Raw genomic sequence first — 23222 nt, 5'->3', positions numbered from 1 at the left:
GATATAAAGGCGAATGCAGATGGACAAGGATCCGATGAAGCGCATCCGCTGCTTCAAAAAAAACCCGAGGTGGAATGCATCTAAATGCCGTTCACCTCTCATGCTGGGCCCGTAAAGTACCCACCGGTAAGAGCCGTTTACGGCCCCACAGACCACACCACCGGTTCGGTAGGTTCCTTAGCTCCAGCCGGGGACGACGTACCCAGGTACCTCTAAGGGGACCTCACAAGCTGAAGCTCCGACCAATGGCGCGCTAAAGCCACATCTCCAGCTCCGCAAGGCTGAAGCTTGTTCCCCCAAACGTGGCCTCCCACGTCGCATCTGATCGCGAACAAAAGCTTCAACTCCCTTTTTATTCCTGTTTCCCTTTATGCAATCCAGTTGCTGACAAGCGTCGTATTCTTTATTTTCGACCAGACAACAAGTAGCCCACCTCACACCCCAACAGGGTGGCCAGGTCTCGTCAAAATGTACAACACCCTAACCCGCGCCCAAAATACCTTTGGCTTCTTCACGACAGTAGCCTTCTTCGTCGCCGCCTTCATCGCCGCCTCCGACCTCATCACCCCTCGCGCCCCCTCTGTAGGCTCCCTCAAGACCACAAACGTTCAGGTCGTGAAGGGACGCCCCCACTACTACTCCTCCAAGAAGGAGGAGTACGCCATCATCAAGTTCTCCCTCGACGCCGACCTCTCGGAGCTCTTCACCTGGAACACCAAGCAGGTCTTCGTCTACGTTACGGCAGAATGGCCCGATAGCTCAAAGAAGGCCGCCGGCACAAACGCCACAAATCAGGCCGTCATCTGGGACCAGATCATCACCGCTCCCAGCTCCGACCACCTTGCCAATATTGGCCCCGCCGCCATGCGCAAGCTGAGGAAGAGCGCCGAGGGCAAGAGCATCGACCCCAACCGGTAAGACTTTGGACCTCAAGTTTCATAGCAGGCCGTATCAGAATGCTGACAAAAATTTGCAGCGGCAAACTCCACATCAAGAACCAGAAGCCAAAGTACCAAATCACCCATCCCTCGAGCAAGATCGCGGAAGCCGACAAGGTCGTCCTGAAGCTGCACTACAACGTTCAACCGTGGGTGGGCATCTTGACGTGGAACCAGAACATTGATATTGGCGGCTGGAAGGCACTCAAGGGTGGTGTTAGCAAGGTCTTCAAGCTTCCTGCTCTCAAGGTCAAGGAGAAGAAGCCTTGAACGTAGATTGAACTTTTGCGTGAATGAATAAAATTCCGAGCTAAAGCCACGTTCAACTGTGTTGTCACACTAAGTGATGTTCTAAAAGGACTCAAGTGATGACGCATCTTGATGCATTGATCTCCAGACTCTATCTACGACGGCGGACCGTCTGGACTATTCCAGACCAACCATCTCCCAAATCGGACATTGGCCAATACAGACAAAGGCCTGTCGCCATGCAGCTCCAAGCCCAATGTAAATGCCATTTCTATACTCCATAGACTTTTGGAAACCATTGCCATCTATCAGAAACCAAGTCGCTTCATCAAGGGGTATCTCCTGAACCAAGAAAGGCCATAGAAATGTAAGCACACAATGTATTTTTAGGATTGGGCGGCGTCGGGAGTCGCTCCATTAGTCTGTCCGTTTGCAGCACCGCGGCCACGAGCTCCTCCTCGGCCGCGTCCACCGCGTCCCCCACGTCCTCGGCCTCTGCCACGAGCGTCGAGGTTCGCTGGGGGCGGCACGTTGCCGTACATGGGCTGCTGGGCCGGCTGTTCGTGAAGACCGGAGTAGCCAGGGTTCTGAATGGGACCTCCGCGGCCACGTCCTCTGCCTCGGAAGCCTCCGCCACGCTGACCTTGACCGTTGGCTTCGTGGTTCTCCTCCCCGCCGTGTTGACCGTTGGGATGAGGTCTGTACACAAGGGTGCTGTGGAGCAAGTTGGGGCCGCCTCCACGACCGCGGCCGCGGCCAGGCTGACCCTGGCCGCCGTTGGCACCACCACGCCAAGCGCCACGGTCCGGGGCAGGCGCATCCCTGTACTGAGGAACGCCCGTGGCGGCAGTGGTAAGCGACGCAGGGGCCGGGGCAGGCTTGCGCTGCATTCCAGCCTTGGAGCCGGAGACAACCTGCTTGAAGGTGGTGTTGAGAACCGAGGAGGAAGCGACTGTCATACCGCGGAAAGGCGGGGCTCTTTCACCCAAAGTGGTGCCACTCATGAAAGTCAAGTCCCAGACAACATCCAAGAGCAGATTGTTGGCGGTACGGCTAAGGCCGACAACAGTTCCTCGGCTGCCGAGAGGCACCTTGCCAGAAGAAGACAGGAAGCTGACACGATCGCCAAGGGCGAACTTCTGGCCGCTCAAGAACAGCTCAGCATCGCTAGGCTTCATGATAGCTGAGCGAGGAACACCCTTCATGTTCTTGACCTCGACCTCGTGGGATTGGGTGAAGGCCTGCGCACCTGCCTCAGCAAGCTTCATGACCACAACCGAGTCGAGCTGCTCGGCCTCCAAGGGCACTCTCTCAAAGTTGCGGGTCTGCGCCTCCTTGAGCCAAGCTCCGATTTCCTTCACTCGCTGGGATCCCACCTTGGGATCCTTCCAGAGATCGGTGTCGCTCACGTCACTGGCCTGAGGGTTCTGCTGAATCGCGGCAAAGAAATCAGGGAAGGCAGCAATGTACCTGGCCAAAAGCTCGATAGCGGCGTTGCTGAACTCCCATCCAGACTCTGACTTTTGCGAGTAGCCAAGCACCTTCTGCTTCTTCGCATCGAACTTTAGGTTGAGACCGAGGTTGACGCGAAGACCACCAACTGTGTTAACTTGGTAGGAAGACAGGATCTTGCTCAGAATCAAGGGGTGGAGGCCCAGCATCTTTGCGACGGCGTACGAGGGAGTGTATCGGTTCTGGCGCTTCATTTCTTGAATGATGGGCTTAGCAAACTCGGGCTCCTTGTTCTTGAGGACGAGAACTCGGATGTTGGCCTTGTTGTTGGCGTGGCCGGTAACCTCAAGAGCCCGTCCATAGTTGTACTCGCCCAGGAAGAAGGCCTGGGTGCCGACGGGGTACTCCTCCTCAATAGGGACAGCAGCCTTCTCAATGAAGCGCTGGTCCTCGTTGACGACTTCGTCAACAATGGTCTGAGAAGCATAGACGCTTCTCATGCTGGGGTTCAAGTCGTATTCCTTGATCAAAGCACCCTCCTCAGTCTTGATCAATCCCTTGAGCATATGGACATGCACCAGAGACTCAACATCGCCAATGACGATGCCCAGGCGCCTGGAGTGCCAATCCTCAATGTGGCGGGACTCCTTGGCGAAGAAGTGCATTTCTTTAGGACCAAGATGCGTCTGGACGACTGAGCCGTTTTGGTCGAGCTCGTAGTCGAACAGCTCGTCGGTGACCTTGACGACCTTGGCCTCCTGCAAAAAGGGGTATCCGACGAAGCATCGTTTGCCTAGCTTTCCTGCAGCCACCTGCGCTCTCGTCCTAATCTCCGACTCGGTCAGAGTGACGATCTGACTAGGGTTTTTGCTGTCTGCCTGGAATACGTTGACACCAAAGCCCTCAATCAGCGACGCCGTGTAAGGCAGCGTGTGCAGTGTTGGAAATCCTGCCAGTGCCTCAATGTTGATTTTGGCACCATCGGTAAGGCCGTTGAGGAACTTGAGACCCTCAGTGTTGGGGAGCTCGAAAATGTTCTCCACACAGTGGCAAGGGGTGATGTCGGGGAAAACGCCAACCAGAGAGGAGGGGTAGGTGATGTTGACATCGGGGTTGTAAGTGAACTTGAGAGCGACCCCGAAGCCGTTTCTGTCCTTCTGGTCCTTGCTGAGGAGCTTGTTCTTGGGCTCCATCGCACTGAGCAGACGCTTTTCGTCAATGAAGGGAATCTTGACAACAGCCTCCCACTCCATGCGCTTTCCGTTCATGTCGAGCTCAAAGTCTCTGGGATAGAAATCGTAGATGGGCGAGTTCGGGTTGGTCATGAGATCCCAGTAGATATCCGGAACAATGGACTTGCTTCGGTCGGGCAAGACACCCATGAGCTGCTCGAATGGTCTGAAAGGCTGGCCCAACTTGAAGTTGAGGTCAGCTCCAAGACCCTTGACAACATCTGTAGTCATTGTTAGTGAAGTTCAACAATCAGTGCAAGATCTAACGTACCTGAGGTCAAAGGAGAGTAGTGGTACTGGTAGTACCAGGGCCACGAGGCGATTCCCTGGTAGTAGTAGTACAAGACCCATTGGAGACCTTGCACGTAGTTCTCACAAAGTTTTGTGAGCTCAGTTTCGTACTTCTCAGGCTCCCATTCAGGGAACTTCTGCAGGTAGTACTTGGTCTTCCAACCCTGGTACTTCTGCTCATAAAGTTCCTTGTACTGCTTCTGAGCATCCTCACCAGTGACATCAACAACGGTAGCCTTGTCGTAGTTGCGCATGACTCGGTAAAGCGCAAGGGTGCCCTCCTCTTCCTCGTCGTTGATGTTTTCCGCACCCGCGGGAAATGACAAAAGGAGATGACGATGGCCTTCATCATCCTCCTTGGTGTTCCACTCGATGTGGAGGGAATCTGCAAGATCTTGAACAAACTTGCGATCGGCGGCGTTCAGACCACTTCCGAGATCCAGGGGTTCGGCTGAAGGCTTGTTGACATAGGGTCTAATCTGCTGCTTCCACAGATCTCTCTGGGAAGAGGTCAGAACGAGGCCCTTACCCTTGGGCTTGCGGCTCTCGCCACCGTTGGACTCAGCAAGCTTCTTGGACTGATACCATTTCTCGTCGCTGATATCGTCCTCGAACTGGTTGGTTTCATCCTTGGCAAGCTCATTCAACAAAATCTGAAGACGATCAAGCTTGATGACACCACCCTCGTTGATGTAGCCTTTTCCCTGAGGAAGGACAGACTTGTAGATGCGGAACATGGCCGCAAGAGCACCTTCGTTGATGTGAAGGCGGGGGAGGTTAGGAAGGAAATCGTTTCCGACAAAGAAAGCCATGAGGATGAAGTCATCGATGACTCGCTCCAAATCGAAGGGAAAGCTCAGCCGTCCAGGCTCTTTGAGTTCCTGGAATTCCAACTCGAGATATTCTCGGACTATGCAAAGATGCAACAGGTAGAAGTTCTGATGCTCCAATTCCTTGCTCTTGGCCTTACTCGCGCGGCCAAAGGTGACCTCTTCTCGGAGAAGACAGAAATGGGGGTCATGGCTAAGAAGACCCAGCATGATGAGATCGGCATCGAGGCCGTACAAGCAGTGGCGCACATTGGGATCGTAGTCAGGTTGCGCCTTGGCGTTTCTGATGTATTCCATGATCTTGTGCTCGCCTTCACCAGGGGTCTCGTGGCCAGAGAGGACAATCTCGCAGCCCTGCCAGTCGGCATCCTCGGACACCTTCTTGTTGACAAAGTACTTGAGCTGCTGCGTCAACTTGGCCATGAACTCAGTACCAGGCGTGATACAGTTACTGTCGAAAGGAGGCTCCTTGGGCATCTCGACACCTTCGGCAATCGCCTTGTCACGGGCCTTTTCGTTGTCGAGGGCGGTTCGGAAACGTCTAGCACGCTGCTGGTTCATCTTGGCTCTCGGCGCAACACCGTCGATGGCCATGAAGAAAAGCTGCTTCGGCTTGATCTTTCCAAACAAGTGCTCAATGTAATTGAAGATGCGTATAAACATCTCCTCCTCGGTAAGACGGAATGTCGTATCTTCGCCCGAGTCCTTGTGCGTGCAATTGTGGATGATACCGTTCATGTCGAGCTACCCAAGAGAATTAGCTGCTGTGTTCTGGAAGTGATGTAGTTTTGGGGGAGGCGAACATAGAGACAGTCGAACTCGGGAATGCGGTTCTCAGCAATAAGCTGAGAGATGGCTGGATAACGCTCCGAGAGCCATCTGAAGAATTTGGGGACACTGCGGGCGACAGGGTTAGCAAACTGGCCGAAGGATGGAAGTTGAAGCTCGACGAACCCCATGATGTGGTGATGGTGGCGCGCTTGAGCTAAGCGCAACTATTGGTCAAGTTCTGCAGCGAAGCAATGGATTCAACAGACAACAAGAAAGTCTGTATCGATCCGTCTCGATGCGATGCAACGGGTCCGTTGGGATTTTGAATCTCTTCTAAACACGAAGGAGGTCCTGACACAGGAGGTCCAGGTGAGCCTGTCGCAAGCTGGTTGCGACGCGGAAAAAGAAAAGAGTAAATGAACAAGTGAAAGAATAATCAACAGTCGGCTATTCGAGTAGCCAGACTTGTCTGCGATTCTGCCAGGTGAACAGGGAACTCGGTCTGTCGAGCTGTGTGAAGGGGGGGGAGGGTTGAGAGGTCGTGAACGTGGAATCTTTGGTTGCGCAGATGAAGCTGGACAGATGGACCTGACGCCAGATGCTGGCTGATATGGGCGCAATCGATAATGGATGATGCAGGGCAGGAACCGCCGCCTCCAGCTAGGTGTTGGGCGGTGGCGGGGCTAGGTGGGAGAATCCTGTGGCGCTAGTGGCTACAGAGGCTCATCAGTGTTTCTGGCCCTGACGGTATGACTCTTCGCCTTTCACTGGCACCGGAACTCTGGGGCATATTGGCCTGGCTTTAGGGCCTACAATGTATGCCGGGGGCAAAGGTAGGGTCAATGTGATGTGTCAAGTAGTGGTTGATTCCTCTAGGTAATGTGGGCAGAAGCCCCTAATGTGGGCAGAAGCCCCTAATATAGGCAGAAGCCCCTATATACAGTTATAACTAGTTACTACTAGCTATAATACATAGCCTATAGCTATATAATATAGTAGCCTACTCCCTAATTAAAATTTTACGACGTCCTTATTACTTATATTCCCTAATTATTTCGTCCTTATTACTTATATTCCCTAATTATTTCCTCTAAATATAACGCTATTATAATTATCATAAATATATTATTTAAAATGTTTTATAATAGTCGTAATTATTATATTTAATAGTATAATACTTTAGTAATAAGTTACTAGGTTATCCTTATAGTTTAGTATTAAAATTGCGGAGTACTTTTCTACGAATTATTTTCCGCTCGTTATTTAAAATTACTATATTAGTTATTTTTATTATATAGTCTACTTCTTCTTACTATCCTCTTTTTTATATCTTTTATTAAAAAAGAATTATTTTTATTTTATTATCTATTATCGTTTTAATAATAATCTTCTATATAAACTTATAGAATTCTTTATTATTATCCTAGACTAGGGTCGTATTATATTATAAAATTATATCCCTAAGCTTCTCTTTTTTTATTAATAGTTACTCTAATTATTCTAAAAGTAAGTATTAAGGCCCGGGAGTTATAATAATAGTTCGAAGTACTAATTTTTATTATTTATAAATAGCGAGAAGCGTATTTAATATATCGTTATATCTAAGCTTTATAAAGTTATAAATAGTAAAATATTTTAATAGCTTAATTTAGTTAGAATAATTACGCTAACTCTTTAACGGGCTAAGGCTATATAAATATATTACTATTATAATTTTTTTAGCTATTACCTCTTTTTTAATAGTTTTATATAAAGCTTTATATATAGGATATAATAATAAGTTACTTTTTTTCTAACTATTTATAAGTATTTAGTAAAGAGTTATTATAACTAAAAAATTTTTAAACTTTAAAAAGATAATATTATCTAAGTTATTATTAAAAAACCCTATAGCATAGTATAAGCTATTATAATTCTTTTTATATAGCTAACTTCGTTATACTAGTTTAAGAGTTAAGTAGTACTATTTAGGTATTATTTTATTTAGAATAAATATAATTAGATTAATTTTAATTAGTTATACTAGGGGATTATTAAGAGTCGGCTTTAGGGGTACGGGTATTTTTTTTAATAAATTACCCTAAGGAGGATTCTTTTATAATATTACTATTTTTAGCTTCTTATTACCCGTATTTTTCCTTCCCTTAATCTTATATTTTTTTTTTATTAATAGTTTTTTATTAAGTAAAACGCCGTTATTAAATTCTCTTTCCTTAAGCTCCTCGTTACTAATCCCCTTTTTAATATTTAAAAAGTCGTTATCGTTATTTAATAATAACTTCTTATTATTAGCTTTTTTATTTTCGATTTTTAAATTTATAAATAATAAGTCGTCGTTAAGCTTAATTAGGGTTTAAGCTATTATTTTTTCTAGCTAAGATAGTAGTTTTTTATTTATTTAATCTTAGATTTTCTAAGTAGTATTATTTAATATTATAGATAGTTAAGTATTAAATATTTTAAGTTTTTTAAAAAGTAGGTTTATAATTAATAAGTTATATATAATAAATAAACTAGCAAATCCCCTACGTCTTACCTCGAGTCCGGGGTCCTCCTTATTTACTAAATCGTCGTCTTCGTTTCTTATTTTAAATAGTCCGTCGTTCTTATCCTTAATAATTAATAAGTATTATAATAACTTAAAAATATTTATATTATTAATATTAGGGGTTACCGGATTATTAAGATTATTAATAGACTTTTAGTTAGTACTTTTTTTATTATATACTTAACTAGCTAAGTTAGTAAGGCTATTATTAATCTTATTTAATTATATATTACGGCTAGCTAGTTATAGTAAGTATATTAATAAAAGTTAAAGCTACGAATACTAAGTAAATAGTATCGTAGTTATAAATAGTTTCCTTAAGCTATATTTATAAATCGTAAAGTAAATAAGGCTTTAGTAATTAATCGTAGTCTTATTTAAAGGGGTTCTTAATAAAAATAGCTAAAAGCGATCGTAAAATCTAATATTAAATTAATTATTAAAAAAGCTATAAAAAGTTTATTTTTAAGCCCGGTTTAAGTTTATATTATATATAAATCTCGTTTTTAAATATATTTTTTATAATATTCTTATTTATTATTATCTAATTATTTACTAAACGGTCGTTCGTCTTACTTATTTACGATTATCCGTTCTATTTTTTTATAAGTATCCGTTCTTTATTTTATTATATAATCGTAGTTACGTAACTTATTTATAGTTTTTTTATCTCGAGAGGAGTTATTTAAGTCCGTATTTTTATATATATAGTATAATAGCTGCCGTAAGTTCTATAGGGCGAGGCCCTAGCCTTATTATATATATTAAGTCGTAATATTAACTTCTCTTTTTAAAAGTCTAACCCTCTAGACTTATAAATAAGTTATCTATTCTTAAGTTAGGGAATCGTTAAGTATTTTTTTAAAATATACTAATACGATATTAAATCGAATTAAAAAATCGAAATTTTTAATAGCTACGTCTCGTTATAAATTATTATATATTATTCGTTTTTCTAATAAAAAAGTAAAAATAATATTTTATTTAAATTATTACTCGCGAGGGGTTCGTTATTTAGTTCTTTTTAATTCTAAGGTTTATAAAATATATTATTATTTAGGTATTTTATATAATACGTCTACTAATACTATTTATATTCGTAAGTATTACGTTTTTATTTATTAAGTCTTAGTTAACCGGGCGTAGTTAGTTAATTAATAACGGAGTTTAATTATTTTAATTATAAAAAAGAAGTAAAAGAGTTACGGTTTTAAGAAAGAGCTATAGAATTATAAAAAAAAGCTAAGGCTTATTAATAAGCTTAGGTTAAATTAAATAAGTCGTTATCTAAATTAGAACGTCTTCGTTTTTAAAAACGAATAGTATTTAAAAAGAGTCGAATTATATTAAAAAAGTTTCTTAAGGGTTCTAAAAATACTTTTTTAGTAGCCTATAAGGCATAGGCTAATAGTACTTTTAAAATTATTAATTAAGATACCGTAATAACTAGGAGTTCTAGGTTTAATTTTAATTTTAATACTCTTTAAGAAGCTATCAAAAGTTCTAAAGGTTTATAATAGGTTCCTATATATTTTCTTTATATTTATAATTTTTCTATTTAATAAGGAATTCTCGTATTTCGTTCTTAACTTTATAGTTAATAATTTTTTTAACTTCGTATTCTAATTAGTTCGGTTTAATAATAATATAATTTTCTATATATAATCCTTTTAATATAAGCTTAAGTAGTAAAATATAAAAAACGAAATAATATCGTATCGTATTTAGTAATTTTAATTCGTAATTAATTAATAAAACTTTTTTAATAATTTTAAAAAGTCTAAGTTTTTTATAGTCTAATTTATTACTTAGTTATTTTATTTTAATATTATAGTAAAAGAGATAAGTACTATCCCCCTTTTATAAAAATAGTCCTCTAATCTTTAATTTATTCGTATTTCTTTTTATATACTATTATATAAACTCGAAGTTTATTAATACCTATCTATAGATTTCTTTAAGCTTACTTACGTTTACTATAGTTTTTATAGCTTATAATCCTTATTATACTTTTCTATATACTATTAATTTAAATCCGTAATTAAAATAAAACGGGGATTTTTTTATATTTTCGCTAACTATATTATTATATACGAACTAAGTTATTAATAAGAATACTACTTAATTATCTTAGTTATAGTTTATATAATAACGAAGGTATATCTTGAGAATCTAATTAATCTTTTCTATCTATCTATCGGTTTATAAGTAAAGTAATATTAATAGCTTATAATCTATACCAAGTTACGAAATTAGGGATTTTTAAAACTTCGAAATAAATAGCTTATCTCTATTAAAAATAATTTTTTTTAATAAACCGTAGTTCGAAAATATAACCTTAGTAAATATATATACTAGGTCTTTTATAATATTTAATTCTTTATAGGGGATAAAGTAGGCGAACTTAGTAAGTTAATTAACTATAACTAAGATACTATTATATTATACTTTAGTAAATAGTTCTCTAAACTTTAGTAGTTTAATAATAAAGTCCTATATAATTAATTACTATGCTTTTATTAATAGTTATAATAATTATAGCTCGCTATAAGGCTTATATAGGCTATTCTTATTTTTTTTATAAGTCGCACAGTTTTTAATTATTTTTATAATTTTAATACGTATAGCGGATTTATTATAATATTAGCAAATCCGTTTTTATATTTTAATAACTCCTTAGTAACCGTATACTAATATATTATAAATTTCTATAATAAGCTTAGGGATTATTTTTTTAGTTAGGCTAGTATTAATTTTTTTAGCTATTATAAAAAGCTTTATAATTAGTATAAGGCTACTATCTTTTTTTTATTTAAAAATAACTTATGTTTTTTTAAGAACCGCGACTTTATAATCGGGTTTTTTATTAAGAGCGTCCGCTCTACTATTTTTTAAACTTTTTTAATAAATAATTTAGAAATTATATTTAAATAAGAATTCGCTCTATTTAACTTATCGTTTATTTAAGTTTTTGTTTATTATAAAGTTCGTAAGGTTCTTATAGTTTATATAAACTATAACTTCGTATTTAGTTCTAAATAACTATAATCTCTATTTTTAAAATACTTCGATAATTACTATTAGTTCCTTATTATAGATTTACTAATTTAATTTTGCTCTATAAAATGCTTTAGAGTAGAAGTAATATAGGTAAAGTTTTCTTTATTTATCTCGTTATTTTAAAACCGCTTTTATAGTAAAGTTTAAAGCGTTAGTCTCGACTTTAAAAGGTTTTCGAAGGTTTAGGATTATAATAACTAGTTTAGAAACGATTATATTTTTAACTTTAATAAATACTTTTTTATACTTAGGATCCTAAACGAATAGGGTATCTTTTTATATTAGGTTATTAAAAGGTCTAACTATATTAACGTAGTTTTTAAAGAATTGTTAATAGAAGTTAACGAACCTTAAGAATCCTTATACGTCCTTAACGTTCTATAATATAGGCTAGTCCCTAATTACTTCTATTTTTAATACTTATATATAGATTTATTTTAGTATAATAGTATATTTAAAGAAGTCTACTTTTTATATATAGAACTCGTACTTAGAGAGTTCGGTATATAGTTTAGTATCTTAGAGTTTTTAAAATACTATATAAATATACTTTTTATATATTTCGAAGTTAGGGGAGAAGATAAGGATATTATTAATATAAATAATAATAAAAATATCGACGTACTCTTAAAGTACGTAGTTAACTATTGTTTAAAAAGTTATTAGAGTATTAGTAAGTCCGAAGGGTATAATAAAATACTCAAAAAGTTCTTTACGAGTTTAGAATACCGTTTTCTATTTATTTCTTTTTTTAATTTAAATTTAGTTAAATACCTCCTTAAGATCTATAGTAGTAAACTAGTTAGCTCTATAAAATAGATTTCTAAGCTTAGTAATAAGTAGTAAGGGATAGTAATTTTTTTTTATAATTTCGTTAAGTCTTTTATAGTTAATAATAAGTTTTAATTTTTTATCCTTTTTTAATATAAAAAATAAGGGGAATCTTATAGGAGAGTTTAATAGTTAAATATATCCCTTCTTAAGTTTTTTATTAATATATTCGTTAAGATACTCTTATTCTTTTTAATTTATTAAGTATATTAAATAGAACCTAAGTTATATCCCTTTTTTAAGTTCGATTTTTATATCTTAATTACTATATTTTAGTAATCCTATTTCTTTAGGTTCTATAAATAATTTTATATATATTTAGTACTCCTCGGGTATAGTTTAGAATTATTACGATCCTCGATCGTTAGTATTAGTTATAAACTTCTTAAAGCTTTTTATTATCTTAATAAAAGCTATATATCGTATTTATTCTCGTTTTTTAGGAATTATTAAAAATCTATTTAAACTCTTTTTTTTTTTAGGTCGTTTAGTAACTAGATTTTCTTAGAGGACCTAGTTAGTAGTCTAATCTATTTATAGGTTATGTTTTCGTAATTATAAAATTCTTAGGATAATATCGATATCTCTAATTTTCGTAATATTGTATTATAGTTATTTTTATTAGTTATTAATATATATTAAGAGGTATACGGTCTCTTAATTAATATATCCGTAATTATAATTAACTCTTTCTCTTTTTACTATTTATAGTTAATATAGGTTATTTTTTTATATTTATAATAGGTTAAGTTTATTTACTATTTTTAGTAAAATATAAGTTTTTTATACGCCGTTATTAATAATAGTATTTAGTCCTCGTTTATAAATATTAAAGTTAATTTATAAGTATACGTTATTACGTTATTAGGTTATACGTAAGAACTTTCTTTTTATTCTCGCTTTTTATTGTTTTTTTATAATTAGTTTTTTTAGTTTTTTAATATATACTTTTTTTATTAAGTACTTTACTTATATAGTTCTTATTATTCTCTCTATGCCTTAGCCTTTTTAACGTAGTAAACTTAATATTAGTCGTATTTATAGTTTTTTTATTCTATATATTCGCTATTAAAGTATTTTATAGGGAAGCTAGGGTCTAGGCTAAATATTATTTTATTATTATTATTAAGACTTAATAACGTCTAGCTAAGTAGTTAGTTTTCTATATAAATATCTTTAATAAGCTTATTATCGCGTCTTTATAAGTAAAAGCGACTATTTTATTTATATATAAAGTACTAAAAGTACTTATTATCTAAGTACTCTACTTAAAATAATTCCTTATAAAAGGGGTCCTCGGGGTTAAGTAGAGAGTAGTTTTTATTTATATAGGGGGTTATTATAACCTTTTTACGTTCTTTAGTTTTATAAAACTAAATAGTCTAATTATCCTCGAATAGATAAATATATTTATATTATAGTTCGTTATTATCTTTTTTAAAGCTAGTATTATTAACGCTAAGTAGTACTTTATAATCGATCTCTATTTAAGTACGTTATTAAGTAACGTTACGAGGCTTATCCGAATTATAAAGTAATTCTATTTTATTAAAATAAAAAGAACTAGTTCCTATTTTAATATCTTTTTTTTTAAAATTAAAGTTAATCTTTCCTTTTTTTATAACTCCGAAATTAAGAGTCGGTTTTTTAAGTACTTCGATCTTATTTTTATGTACGAGGTCCTTAAGTTATTTTTTAATTTTATAAATAAATTTTTTATTACTATCTACTTTTTATATTATATAGATAGACTTAGTTAGGAATTTATTTAAATTAAGTCCTTTTTTAAACTTAGTAAATTATTTTTTGTTTATATAGTTTTATCGTACTATATAAACGAGGTTATTTATAATTTTTTTTACGTCGGGTCCTCTTTTTTTAAATTTAAAGAGTTACTCTTTTATATTAGTTAGGAGTTTTTACTTAATTCGTTTTTTAAAGAGGTAAAATATATCCCTCGTAATAAGGTCCGTTTTAGCTTTTTTTTTTATATTTTTATAAATTTAAAAAAGCGTAGTAATATATTCGATATTATTTTTCTTAAAAGTATAGGGTTAATAAGTAAGTATCTTTTCTTTTTTTATTATTACCGCTAGGGTTTTAATAAATAGTATAGTATCGTATTTAGATCGTCCCTTATTTTTAAGTTAATTTAGGTATTATTTTATTTATTTTTTACTATCTTAGTAAACGAGATAGCTATCGTTATAATAAGCTATTTATAAGAGTTATTTATAGGGGACTTTTTTATTTATAATATTAGCTCGCTTTTTTAGGATAGGTTAGTATTAGATATACTTAGGTTATTAGTAGTCTCTAGTTATATATCTTAGTTTATTATAGTTATAGTACTTAAAGTCCTTTTTTTAGCGAGGTTATTTTTTTTTAGTAACGCTAAGGTTTATTAATCCGTTATAATACCCTGTTACTATAGTTATTAGTTTATATTTATATTTACTATTAAGTTTAGCTCGGTTATTCTAAGTATTTTATCTTTTTTATTTAAAACGTCGTTTATAAAGTTAATTATTAATTTTAATTATTATATTAATATAATTATAAAGTTTATCGGGCCGGTTTTATTAAAAAAGGTCGTCCTTAACTTCTTTTTTTAGGCTACGATAGAAAGCTACTATAAATACTTTATTACCCTAATTAAGTTTAGAAGTAATTTACCTAAATTTAGATACGTACTTACTAACTAACCCCTTTTATATAAGGGTTATAAGTTTTTATTTAGTAATTCGTTCTTCGTTAGGGTTATTAAAGGTTTCCTTAAGTCTTTTTTTAAATTTGTTATAATTATTAAAGATCTTTTTAGTATCTTTATTCTAAATATTACGTTCGTTCTTAAAATAGTTTTTTATAAAAGGTTTAAATTAAGTAAGGGCGTCCTTTTTAAAAAATAAAGCTACGTAATAGACCTTATTTATTTTAATAATAAAAAAGGTCCCGTAGTAATATAAATAGGCCCTAGTTTAAGTAAGAAATCCTTAGAGAGTATCCGGAGACCCGTCGTAAGGTTCCGGTTTAGGGTACTTAGCTCTAAGTACTAAGGGAGGTCGGGGTATTATAAACTAAGCATAAAGTTATTCGTTCTTATTTTTAAGTTTAAATATTATATTATATAATTATTAAATAGTAGGTATAGTTACTTTAATAAGCTACGTAATATTATTATTACTAACGGTCGATATATTCGTATTATTTAGTTAGTCTTTTCGTAAAGTAAACTTACTAAATAAGAATAATTAAAGTATTATAGCTAGTTAGTTATAGTAAGTATATTAATAAAAGTTAAAGTTACGAATACTAAGTAAATAGTATTATAATTATAAATAGCTTCCCTAAGTTATATTTATAAGTCGTAAAATAAGTAAGGCTTTAGTAATTAATCGTAGTCTTATTTAAAGGGGTTCTTAATAAAAATAACTAAAAGCGATTATAAGATCTAATACTAAGTTAATTACTAAAAAAGCTATAAGAAGTTTATCCTTAAGCCCGGCTTAAGTTTATATTATATATAAATCTTATTTTTAAATATATTTTTTATAATATTCCTATTTATTATTATCTAACTATTTATTAAATAGTCGTCCGTCCTATTTATTTATAATCGTCTATTTTACTTTTTTATAAACGTCCGTTCTTTATTTTATTATATAATCGTAGTTACGTAATTTATTTATAGTTCTTTTGTCCTAAGAGGAGTTACTTAAGTTTATATTTTTATATATATAGTATAGTAGTTATTATAGGTCCTATAGGGCGAGGCCCTGGCCTTATTATGCGTATTAAGTTATAATATTATACTATTTTAATATAGGTATATAGAGAGAAAGAAAAAGGTATAGCTAAAGTAGGCGGAGATAAGGTTTAAATAGCTAGCTATAGGTAATATAGAGTCGAAATTAAATAGTAAGTTCGATCTTTAACTTTAAGCAAGTACTTAAAATTAAAAATAGTTAATACTATCCTCTACTATAAAAAGGAATTATTATTTAATTAAATTAAATATTCTTCCTCTTATAATAGTAAATACCTCGTAGTAATAATTTTATAGGGAAGTTCTAGCTACTATCTATATTATTTACTTAGTCCCTCTAGTTATAATAAGAACTATAGTCTATTCTTACTTTATTAAACGTTAATAATTTTCTTTAGTAAATTAGTAAATAAAATTGCTATTAGTATTAATAATACTCGTCCGTAAATATCGAGTAATAGTACTAGTTCTAAGTAATTAACTAAGATTACGTTATATATTTTCGTATATTAAAATAAGTCCAGCTTATATATAAGTCGTCCGACTCGTTCGAAAATTATAAAAAGCCTAGTATATTATTATAAGTATTTTTTTCTTAGCGCCGTTAATTATAATATATTATAACTACGGTATAGTCTTAATATAATACGTTATCTAACCTTAAAAAATTTAATAAAGCGCTTCTAATCATAATATAATTTTATCTAAACAGCTACAATAGTAATAGCGTCGTATACCTTAAGTTATATCTTTAATCTAATTAATAATTTATTTATTATGTTTATAACTACGTTAATAATATTATTAGGGGTAAATCTTAAAATAATTTCGTTAAGTAATTTAGTTATTGCTACTAATTTGCTATTATTAATCTTAAATTATAGTTAGGGAATACTATTAAGCTATCGGTCTAGGGATTTTAATAATATAAAGTATATTCGTAATACTAACTTAATTATAAAGTTTGTTTATTTACTCTAGCCGTTAGTCTAGGGATAGTAAGCTACTAAGTATAATAATTTACTACTATACTTATTCTATATATATTTCTATATTATAAAAAGGAACTTAGGGTCTCTATTACTTAGGATTACTTTTAGTAATCCCTAGTTATAGCGCTATAAGAAGTTTATTAATAACGTCGCTTATTCCTTTATTATTATTATTTTATACCTAGGTATTAAACTAATCTATTTAAATATTTTATTAGTTATTAATAAGATATAGTCGTATCCTTCTCTCGATATTAATAGTCCTAAAATAAAATCAATAGTAATTATATAATAGGGATATAGTAACGGTATAATAAGTTATATATTACTATATAGTCGGTATATTTTAAGTTTTATTATTAAATACGTTAGGTAACCTTAGATATAGCGCTTTAGATTCTATATAAGTCGTAATATATAATATCCAGATAGTATTATAGTTATTTTATCGTAACTTATATAGTTCTTTCCGTAAGCTATTTTAAAAATATTAGTATAGTATATCTAAGGGATATATAATCGGTTATATATACTATACGTTACCTTTTATAATAGTCCCTTACGTAAAAAAAATAGTAATTTAGTACGGTTCTCTTTAAGTAGTATTATATTATTACGGACTATCTTAATAATAAATTTAAAAACTAAGTCTATATCGTAGCCCTATTAGATTTTTTTTTTAAAACTCGGTACTATTTTAAAAAGAATTATATTAATACTATCTTATATTACTAGTAATATAATATTATTTTTTAACTACCGGTCGTTAGTCGTGCGCATTAGTAATAAACTAATTTATATAGTATAAGTATCGTTAGCTAGGAAAACCGATTATACTTATATTTATATTACCTAATTATTTAGTACGTCGTTTAGTAAAACGTCTAAGCCGCTATTTATTAAATTTAGCTCGTTATATCCTAGGTTAGTTAGTAATCTAAATAGTACGTCTAGTATAATATATTCTTTACCTAGCTTATATATAACCTAAATATTAAACTAGCTAGCGTACTCTATTACCCTAATTAGTTTTTTATTATTAGCGCTATTTACTATAATATTAGTAATATCTAATTATCGTTATAGGCCTATAATAGCGGAATAATTAGTAATAATTATTATAATAAGTTTTAATACGGAGATCTAGTAGTTATACTTCTTTAGGACCTAAACAAAACTTAATGTTTTTATTTCCGTTAGTTAATATTTTTTTTTAGGCTTAGATAAGGTTCGTAATAAGTATAATACTAGTTAAATAGTACCCTTTAGTAGTAGTTTAGTTAGCTTCTTTTTATTATCTATAATTATCTATAGTACTTCTAACTTAACGTAGTAAGCTATAGTACTAATACCCGTCGCTACTATATTAAAATTAATAAATAGTAATTATATTAAGTCGTAATAGTATAGTTTAATATTATTTAGTAAGTCGCTATATACTTTTTTAAATACGTACCGTTCTTTATTAATAATTATAATTAGGATTAATTTTATTTATTATTTATACCCGGGATCTTTATTAGTAATTCGTTTACTATTTTTAGTCTTTTATTATAATAAATCTATTTTTAGTTACTCTAATAGTTTTATAATAAATATATATCCTAGGACGTTATTATAAAAGTACCCCGCGAGGCTAATAAATATCTTAAAGTTACGAAGGGTTATTAGATATTTAAATCGTTTAAGAGTATTTAACTTTTCTGTTATAATAAATAGGCTAAAGGCGTCGACGTATTATTTAAGAACGGTAATACCCAGAAACCTTATAAAGGTTTTTAATAAGTTAATACTAATATTTTTTTACTATAATAAATAAAAGACGGCGTTAAGGTTAGTAATATACTTTTTTAATATATCAGATTTAATAATAATATCGTTATAATATAATCGGGCTAAGACGTTTATAAAAAGGGTATTTATTTATCGTTAGACGTAGGCGTTCGAGTTTTTATAACTTATTATAATATAGTTAAAAATATACTATCCGTTAGGTATAATAATTATAAAAGCGTTACAAAATTCGGGGTATATTTACTATTAATAATAAAACGAACTTACGTCTATAACCGTAATATAGTATTTATTTTTAATAATATTAAAGATATTATTTTATGATTATATTAAGTAGTTATTTAGGAGTACGATCTTATTTAGTCTGCGGATATTAATAACTATATAGCCTTTTTATTTTTTATTAACTTTACGCTATACTATAAAAACTAAAAATAAAAATAATATTAAGTTTATAATATAATATAATCGTCCTTAGTTAATAAGTATATTTAATTATTTTTAAATAACTTCTTTTTTATTAATTCCTAAATAATAAATCTTCCTCATCCTAAGGACCTCTTTTTTTTAACCTAGTTTAAAGGTAATTTATATTTATTAATCTTTAGGAATATTAATAAAGCTAGTATTCCTAAAGACGTTTTAAAAATAGTTTAGTAGGGGTATAAAGTAATCCGCTTTATTAGCTCTATCGTATATTATAATCCTAGTTATATATTTTTTTATTTAGTCCGTTAACTAGACTTTTATTAATTTAAAAGTTATAGCCTCGTCTAGCTTATTATTTATATTATTAAAATTAGCTACTATACTCGCCTAGTTATTATTAATTTACTAGTAATAAGTATTTTTAATAATTAAATTAAGGGAGCTAACTTTAGCTTTTATAAGGATTATAATAAGTTTATTAATATTATTAATAGCTATAATATAGTATATATTCTTATTAGCTAATAATACGTAAAATATAAACTTATTATATAGTACTAGCTTAAATAATAGGTTTTTATTAATTATTATAAAATATAAAACTAAGAGTAGGGAAGATATATATAGTAATATAATTATTATCGTAACTAATTAAATCGTGGCCTTAATAAGTAGTTTGCGTTTAGTATTATAAAATACTAAGACGTTAATATTATATAATTAAATAGTAATAGTAGAAGTAGCGAAGTTAATTTTAAATTTTTTTAATTTTATAATATCGGTATTAATTAATATATTTATTTATAAGTTATTAATTAGTAATACTTTTTATATAAAATATATTAAGGATAGTATACTATTGTTTATAATAGTGCCCTTAATATAAAATAAGAAGATTATATAGTTTTATATTTAATATATATCTATTTTAATACCTCTAATAGTTAGAAGAACAGTACGTTATTTAATTTTTAAAAATAAGAAAATAGTTATAATCTATTATTAGTTAGTAATTGATTAATTATAGCCTATATTAATATAAACCTCTTTTTTAATATCGTCGTTAAGGGAAGTTATAAATTATAATTATATAATAATAAATGTTCTTATTCTAAATCTTATTTTAATATTTAGTTTAGAATTTATATTAAAGTTAATAATAAGTAGTTTAGCTTTATTAATAGTTAGAATATTTATTATTAACGAGGTAGTTACCGTATTATCCTTTATTACTAATATAATATTATTAAATACGCTTTTCTCTAATCTTCGTTATTTAGTAACTATAAAATCCTAAAAAAAGCGTTAGCTATTAGTATTTATAATCTATATTAAAAACCTACGTTATATACGTTACGGAGGTATTAAAATAGTCTATTACCTAAAGGGAATTACTTATTATATTTTTTATAGTCGTATATACTTAAAGAGCTAGTAATAAAAAATATTATATTCCTAATTATAAGTATTAAATCGTAGTTTAGAAGTCCGTAGTTTATATTATTAAAATTATTATTTATATTTAGTTCTTTTAGTTAGTCATTACCGTAGTACGCCTACTTTAAATTTTAGTCCTCGTCTTATCTTAATAGCTCTTTATCCTATTTCTCTAATACGTAAGCTTATATATATATATAATATAGTTAGTTATAGTTAAAACGGTTTAAATAGTAGTTATTATACTACTAATATAATTTATTAAGATTATTACTAAGGTTATAGGTATACTTACTAAATTATAATAACGTTATAAAACTTCTTATTTAGGGGGGTCGGTATAACTAAGACTAAGTATTCTACTAAGTCTATTACGTAGTATTAATCGCTTAGCTATTAGCCTACGTTATAAGTTAATTATTTAACTAATTACCTCCTTAAGAATTACCGCCTCTATATAAGTTATTATATTAAGTAACTAGCCTACGGTTATTTAAATAATTAAAGTCGTTATACTAATTATAATTAAACTACTTATTAGATTATTAATAATTATAATTTAGTTAGTAATTATTAAACTCCGGTCTCTATAATAAATAGGGAGTATTCTAATATTCTTTTTTTCGTAAGGCTAACCTTAGTTCGGGGACTAGGTCGTTATTATATAAAGAGCTCGTTATTACTTATCGTACTTAGTAGTTATTTTATATAGGATATCTATCCTTAGCTATACGAATTAAAATACTTTTTTTATTATCGAGGCGATTTAAGAACTAAGCTAGGGTTATTATTACTATTAGCTTTTTTATTTATACTTAGATTTTATTATTAAGAGCTTTAAAAATAACTCTAAGTTATGCCTAAACGTCGTTAATTTTTATATTTTGTGCGTTACGAATTATTATTTATATAAATAGTCTAATTATATATCTATTAGTAAGGTCCCTAATTATAAGTTTTTATATATATAATATATTAAGGGCTTTAGAGGAATTTTACTTAAACCGCTTTTATAAAGTCTTAGTAATAACTTATATTTTATAATTAGATAGAGCTAGTTATTCTAATTATATAAGCTTAGCGGTATGCTATATTAACGCTATATTTAGTAAGTAAAACGATTATACTTCTTTAATAGTTACGTTGCCTCTAGTTACTATAAAATACTAAAGTTTATTATAAAAAATATAGATATTAATATAAGTAGTAAACTTAGTACTAGAAGTAATACTATATTTTAAATTATCGTAACTAGTTAGATCGAAATATCCGATTTCCTCTAGTTTTAGGGGTATAAACTAATTACTATTAGGTTTAGGAGTTAATTATTAACTACCGTCGTTACTATTATTTATATTATTTATAATTAAAGCTATTATTATAGTAATTTAGACGATTATATTAGTAAAGAGATTATTAATCGGGTTATTATTACCTACCGGCTAGTTATTACTGTTTATATTATTATTTGCTATTTTAAAAAGCTTTACTAACTTATTGTAGTTACTAAGTAGGGAAGGGCGTAGGTAGTAGTTACTTAGATTAGTAATAAGACTTTTTAAATCGAAGTAGTTATTTAAGTTAGTAATACGTATTATTACTAGTACTAAAAGTGTAGTAAGTAACGATTGCGGTTAAGTAGGAGTTATTAAACGAATATTATTAAATAACGTTAGTTAGTAATCGAACTTTATAATATAGATTTATTAAATTACTATATTAATTCCCTGTACTAATTCTAAAAATTTAATAAAGTAGTTTAGTTTAACTTCGCTAACGCGAGTATTAATAATTTAGTTAGTTTATTATAATATACGTATTACGTAATATTAGTTAGTATTTATAACTCTTACTACGTAGGAGTAGTTTATATTATTAATATAAAAACGTAATAATTATCTAGCTTTTAGCTTAGTTATTATTAATCGTATTTTTTATAAGAGTAGAGTAAGGATTATTTAGTAAATTAAATCCTAGTTATAATAGGCTAGTAAAAAAGAAATTCTTAGTACTAAGTCGTATTATAGGTTATATTACTAAATTGCTAGGGGTAAAAGTAGGGTTAATGTGATGTGTTAAGTAGTAGTTAATTCCTCTAGGTAATATAGGCAGAAGCCCCTAATGTGGGCAGAAGCCCCTAATATGGGTAGAAGCCCCTATGTATAGTTGTGGCTGGTCGCCACCAGCTGTGGCACACAGCCTGTGGCTGTGTAGTGTGGCAATGTAGGACTGCGCCACAGCTACTGCCCCGCCTCGGCCGGGGACCTGAGGCTGATGCTTTCGCGCCGAAATGTGTGGGGAGCATCTTCGATTGAGCCCATGCCCGTTTCGTCCTGGCGTGGCAAGCGTCTCCCAGCCTTCCTGGCCCTTGCTTGCTCAGGCCAAGTACCTACCTATGCAGCCAAATTTCAATCTACGCGCTGCGCGTCCTTCTTTCAGAACCTCCACTTCGCGTCAACCTCCACCCGACCGTCGTTTGCGCCAGCAAGAAGAACTTTCTGACCATTGCGCTACGAAGCACAACACATAGAACAAGCCCAACGACCGTTCTTTAGCGATTTCACAATAGAGCGATTTTACTTTAGTTTCGCGACTTTACACA

General features: G+C 31.9%; 2 protein-coding genes across 2 annotated transcripts; one reads left to right on the top strand and one right to left on the bottom strand.

The window, feature by feature from the left end:
• Positions 1-468: 468 nt before the first annotated feature.
• On the top strand, positions 469-1208 carry CCOS01_00702 (signal peptidase subunit; the record flags this gene model as incomplete). Its single annotated transcript, XM_060448899.1, has 2 exons — positions 469-914; positions 977-1208. 2 exons carry the CDS (start codon positions 469-471, stop codon positions 1206-1208), a joined length of 678 nt encoding a protein of 225 aa, XP_060320337.1.
• A 365-nt stretch (positions 1209-1573) lies between these two features.
• On the bottom strand, positions 1574-5951 carry CCOS01_00701 (XRN 5'-3' exonuclease; the record flags this gene model as incomplete). Its single annotated transcript, XM_060448898.1, has 3 exons — positions 1574-4092; positions 4143-5736; positions 5796-5951. 3 exons carry the CDS (start codon positions 5949-5951, stop codon positions 1574-1576), a joined length of 4269 nt encoding a protein of 1422 aa, XP_060320336.1.
• Between the last annotated feature and the right edge of the window lie 17271 nt (positions 5952-23222).

The sequence above is a fragment of the Colletotrichum costaricense genome (assembly GCF_030867565.1).
Source record: "Colletotrichum costaricense strain IMI 309622 chromosome Unknown Scaffold_1.1, whole genome shotgun sequence".
Classification (NCBI taxonomy): domain Eukaryota; kingdom Fungi; phylum Ascomycota; class Sordariomycetes; order Glomerellales; family Glomerellaceae; genus Colletotrichum; species Colletotrichum costaricense.
This window is presented reverse-complemented; position numbering and strand designations above follow the sequence as displayed.